The following is a 5,269-nucleotide window of genomic DNA, read 5'->3' on the forward strand; positions in this document are numbered from 1 at the left end:
ATTATGTAATATACCAAAAAAAAGTGTAATAAAAGTATGTTATCCCTAATTAACTTGTTTCTTCGCATTTGGTCATAGTGAAAGTAGTGTCATTCATGGCATACCATTATCCCATTTTCCTTTTGTTTTACTGGTCCGGTCTTGTTCACTTCTGTCCTTATTATTAGTTCCCCTCCCTGCTACCCAACGTTACATCTTTGTCACACACAAACACGCACTGTACTCTCTCTCTCTCTCACACACACACTATTGAATGAATATATAACTGTACGGCTATAAGTGTGGCTCTCTCACAGAACTGTTTGCTGATGAAGTTTCATGCATATGTGTAATATTGGAGAATTGCATCAGATGAGAGAAGAGAGAGGGTTGTGCTTCATAATTGTGATTTATGAGCTAGGTAGCTGGTGACTGAATCTGATGATGATGAGACGAGAGTGCATAGTTGCATTACATACATATAATAAATAAGAAATAAGAAAAGTATAAAAATGAATATCTTGGTGCCTGCTGAGAGAAATCTCTGCGGCTAAGTGTATAAACTGGATGGGATCATGATGATGATGATGTAGATAGATATAGATACATAGATAGGTAGAGGTGTGGTAGTAGCATGTAAAGGGGGCTACATACATGTATATTATATAGGGTGCTCTTAATTATGTGAAAGCTAGTATGTAGGGAGCCCTAGGGTTCAGCCTGAGAAAGAGAGAGAGAGAGAGAGAGGGCTCACCCTTTTAGCTTGGTTGCATTGTGTGGTCAATAGGGTGATGCTGGCTAGCTCAATGCTGTTCGGGAATGCCAACAAGAATGTTTTGGTTCTTCTGACTCTCTGCTCCTGCCACCTCTCCTCTTTTGGTGCCTCTCTTACCCAATCATGCCACCCCCTTTCTTCTCCTCTTCTTTTCTACCAAATCACAACTTCCCATCACTTAAACTTTATTTTATACATATACTTTCCTTTTTTCAATTTTTTTGTGCACCAATTTCTCTCATTCTCAATTCAAAGTTGCTATTTTTTTTTTTGGATAGAAAATGGGGTATTAAGTCCAGAGAAAAAGAAAATTAAATAGAAACTACCCTATAAAAATGCAATTTCAATAAAATCTGCATGAAAATTTAAAGAAATACATGAGGAAAAACACCAATTGCTTCTAGTATGTTTAAAAACCTATCCTTATAAAATTTCTTAGTACCAAGGGGTTATTCCTTTTAATATTAGTAAAAGATAATGATGAAAACAAATAAATTTAAACATTTTTTCTTATATTGGTCTTATATCTGAGCCAACAACATTAACTAGCTTTTCATTATTTTTTTTATTAAAAATAATGGTCTTAATATTTTCTAAACTTAAAAAGCCAAAATATAGATCCGTTGATATTTTTTTTTTAACTTGACTGGATTGCTGGTTAAAGCAATGTGTTTGGGCCTATCTTTAGAGCCAGTTCACTGTATTTCCTTTTTTTATTTTCTGACCTACTAGTTGGGCCCATCTTGTTCCATGGAAGGAGAAAAGTAGCTGCATTGGTGATTGATAACAATCTCATCTCAGGAAGTTAGCTTTCACTCTTGTCTTCAAGATTCATACCGATCACCAAACACATATGGTGGTGTTGTACTGTTATTATACCTGCACCATCTCAGGCTCAATATAACCACTACAATTTCTCACGCTTTTTGTTTAAATATGCGTGGATGCTACAGCTCATAAATGCGCACACTTATTGCCAACATAAAACTGCTGTTCAAAATTACATGGTATCAATAAAATCATCTTATGCACATTTGCAGTAGCAAAGAATCAGGATGGATTCAAGCAAGCTGTGTATTCCATTCTATTACAATGTATACATTTACAAATCCTAGATGTACAATATAGAATAACTAACCTTATAACCACAAGGAGGAACATCTCTCCTCGTTGGCATTTCAATATAAAGTTGTTCTGGCTTTAAGATCTCTGACAATGTTCATTCGTTTCGAACTATGAAGATTTACCATCCAGCTTTAGTGAGCCAAAATCATTGTTAACTAGTGCAGCTGCAGCACGAGCAGCAGCGGATGCACGCTCTGCATAAGCAATGGCCGCTTGAGCCTTCTCCAATACATCAGAGGACTGCGGCCTTGTCTCTCTTTTGGCATCAGTAGTGGGAACCTTAGCATAGTTGAGGGACTGTTCAATTTCATTCGTATTCATCCAATAATCATTGGTTGAAGGCCTAGGAGTTTCAAGGTGTTTTTGTTCTTGCTTGTTACGCATGGACTTGATGGAATATTCTGTACTAGAAGATGATGAATTACTAGTTCCTTTTTTCCTAGGAGTATGAGAAACGGCAGATCCAATATCAACATGTTTTGCTCCACCCTAGAAGAAAACCATAAACAAAAATGAAGAAAACGCAGAAATGAAACAAAAACCCAGCAAATGAAAAACCCTAAATGAAACATATTAATATCAAAAACCCAACAAATGCATGGAAAGAATTCAGGAAAGTACTCTCAACAGCAAGAGTAACTTCTTAATTCTCCTTCCAGAATTATTCACGAAGAACCAAGTACTCTCCCAAGGTTAGAAGGAAATTTGCAATAAATTTTGGAGTCAGTTGTGGACAAAGGTAAACAAGTGACAGCTTAATCGTCATATAAATGCTATTCACCATTAATGACACTAGTATTAAAACAATAAACAACAACAAAAGAAGAAATAATTGGGAGCTCCAATGATAACACTACCAGGAGATCTTCATGATTTTTCCTAAATTCTGCCTCAGTTTTAGAAGAATCCCATGTTATGTTATATTCTTTAGCAATATCCCTCAAGACCTTGAGCTTTACTTCTCCAGGTGGAGCACTAACAGAGAGCTTCTCAATTATCTGAAATAATAATATCAAGAGAACAAATAGAATGATGATAGTAAGCAACAGCTAATACTCCAATATAACCGATATATGTTCACTATTAAGAAACGAAAACTGAAAATATTTCACCATGCGGTTCACGCCAGAATCAGGACGAAGTTCGGATACTGCAGATACAAACTCCTTTCCATATTTAGAGGTGAATAAGTTCTTGATGTGCAATAAGTCTGGCACATCTGAACATCTAGGGGCAGCAAAAATTAAACTAGCAATGGCTTCTCGCAATTCTGGCGGGCACTCCCTGTTATGTAGAGATTTTCAGATATCAAAGAAAAAATATCCAGGAGCACTTATCTTCATGTATGATTATAGTTTAAACTAACTTCATGTAAGCTAACTAAAAAGAAAACACACCGTCCAATAAGCACAAATACTTAGATTTGTATGGACTTACTTCTGGCTCTCAATTATAGGTACACGAGCAAGAACAAATTCACAGAATAACTCTAAAATTTCATATGCCTCCCATATATTTTGTTCTCGAATGATATGCTCCACCTATTTAAATCAATGCAATCAAACAAACAGCAAAGAAAATGCAGAGTGAGCTAAGATAGAAATAAAATTAACAAGCGTTATGAAACACTGAACAATTACCCGAATTCTAGCAATTGCCTCTTGGCCAGCCTGCAAGAATTGGGAAATCTCCTTGCGCATTTGCTTCAGTTGCGCATCTCTCTTGTTTTGCAGCAGCTTAATGCGCGAGATCGACAGGTTAAGACATGTTTTACTACAGATTACCAAGATCAACAAGCATCGTGTTTAGGGTTGTTACAGAATGAAGAGTATCCATATAATAAATTGCAAAAGCATCCACTCAAATCCAACTACCAGCCCTGAATGTTTATTATAATCTGAATTTGATAAACTGTAATACACGATTTACAGATATACAAAGGAAAGAGGGGGCGAATCTCAATACTCAAATCGAGTAATAAAGCATGGATATATGTCAAAATTTGATCTTTGAAGAACAGAATCAGTCAGTAAAAGGTGAGAGAAGTGGGGGAAATCACCAGCGAGTGGCGAAAACACCTCTGTTAAAGAGCTGATTAAGAAGTGACATTGTTGATGATGACGATGATGAAGATGAAGGTGAAGATGCAGCAATCAAGTGAGTCCCAAGTCGCAGATGGGAGTCACCACGTCCACCAAACCTTCTTCTGCCGATCTCGTTCGCTTAAACCCCGACCCGAAAGCAACCTATGAACTGATCCAAGCCCGAATTAACTCAAAATTTGGGGACTAATATAATATAATAGGGGTGAGCACGGGTCGGTTTGGTTCGGGTTTATGGTAAAATTAGAACTGAACCGATTAAAATGTAATTGGTTCGATTTGGTTCGGTTTTATATTTTTTTGTATATGTACCCGAATTAAACCAAACCGATTAAGAACGGATTGGTTCGGTTCGGATAATTGGGTACCCGATAATTTTGAAATTCATAAAAAAAAAACTAAATTTTTATCTTAAAAATTCAACAAGTTCAATAAACATGTAACATCAATAGAAATAATCCAAACATGTTAAACACCAAATACATTAAAAACTAAACTCATTAAAATCCAAATATATTAATAATGAATAATCATCGTCTAATGGAAAAATAATATATATTTTTTTATTTTTTTTAATTAATATATGATCGGATTCGCGAGTTGGTTCGGGTTCCGCACCTCCAAAACCGATACTCGAACCAATCACTAACAAAAGTCATCGGTTTAGTTCGAGTTGGACCCGATTATCCGTTGGTTTCAGAACCAATTTAATTGGTTCGGTTCGAATTCAGACGGGTAATCGGGTACCCGCTACCCGTGCTCACCCCTATAATATAATGTTAACATTTATTAATTAATATTAGTGTTACCGTAAAAATTTGATTTTTTTTTTCAATTTGCTCAACGATAAACAATTAAACGAGAGCCAATAGACTATAGTTCAGATGACATAGAATGTGAGTTCAAACCTCCATATCTTATATAAAAAAAAAAAAGGCACTTAGACGAGGAGACCTAATTCTATTTGAACTCGGACTTTGTTGATAAAACTTGCCTATCCCAAATTCCAAAACTCAAGCGAATTTCACCAATGTAATTTTCATTGGGTAAATTAGTGAACTTAATTTATATATTTCTATCCGTTTATCTTTCAATATGACATAGTCATGTTTTAAAACAACACGAGAATATCATAATTCTATTTCTGGATCAATGATACAAATTACTTACAGATTAGCTGGCAACATTTTAATTTTTTATACACTTTCACAGTTTCACTGCTGTAACACCATAACACATGTTAGTCAGTCAGTTAGTATTGTTTTTATACTCAGGTTTCTCATACTAT

At 35.5% G+C, this 5,269-nt stretch overlaps 1 protein-coding gene across 1 annotated transcript; it reads right to left on the bottom strand.

Moving 5' to 3' along the window:
- On the bottom strand, window positions 1,699-4,153 carry LOC107619020 (IST1 homolog). The gene is made up of 6 exons (XM_016321224.2): window positions 3,939-4,153; window positions 3,520-3,652; window positions 3,317-3,420; window positions 2,992-3,163; window positions 2,737-2,877; window positions 1,699-2,368 (listed from the first exon to the last, which is right to left on the bottom strand). Exons 1-6 carry the CDS (start codon window positions 3,986-3,988, stop codon window positions 1,988-1,990), a joined length of 981 nt encoding a protein of 326 aa, XP_016176710.1. The 5' UTR covers window positions 3,989-4,153; the 3' UTR covers window positions 1,699-1,987.

Source organism: Arachis ipaensis, chromosome B09, assembly GCF_000816755.2.
Source record: "Arachis ipaensis cultivar K30076 chromosome B09, Araip1.1, whole genome shotgun sequence".
Lineage (NCBI taxonomy): Eukaryota > Viridiplantae > Streptophyta > Magnoliopsida > Fabales > Fabaceae > Arachis > Arachis ipaensis.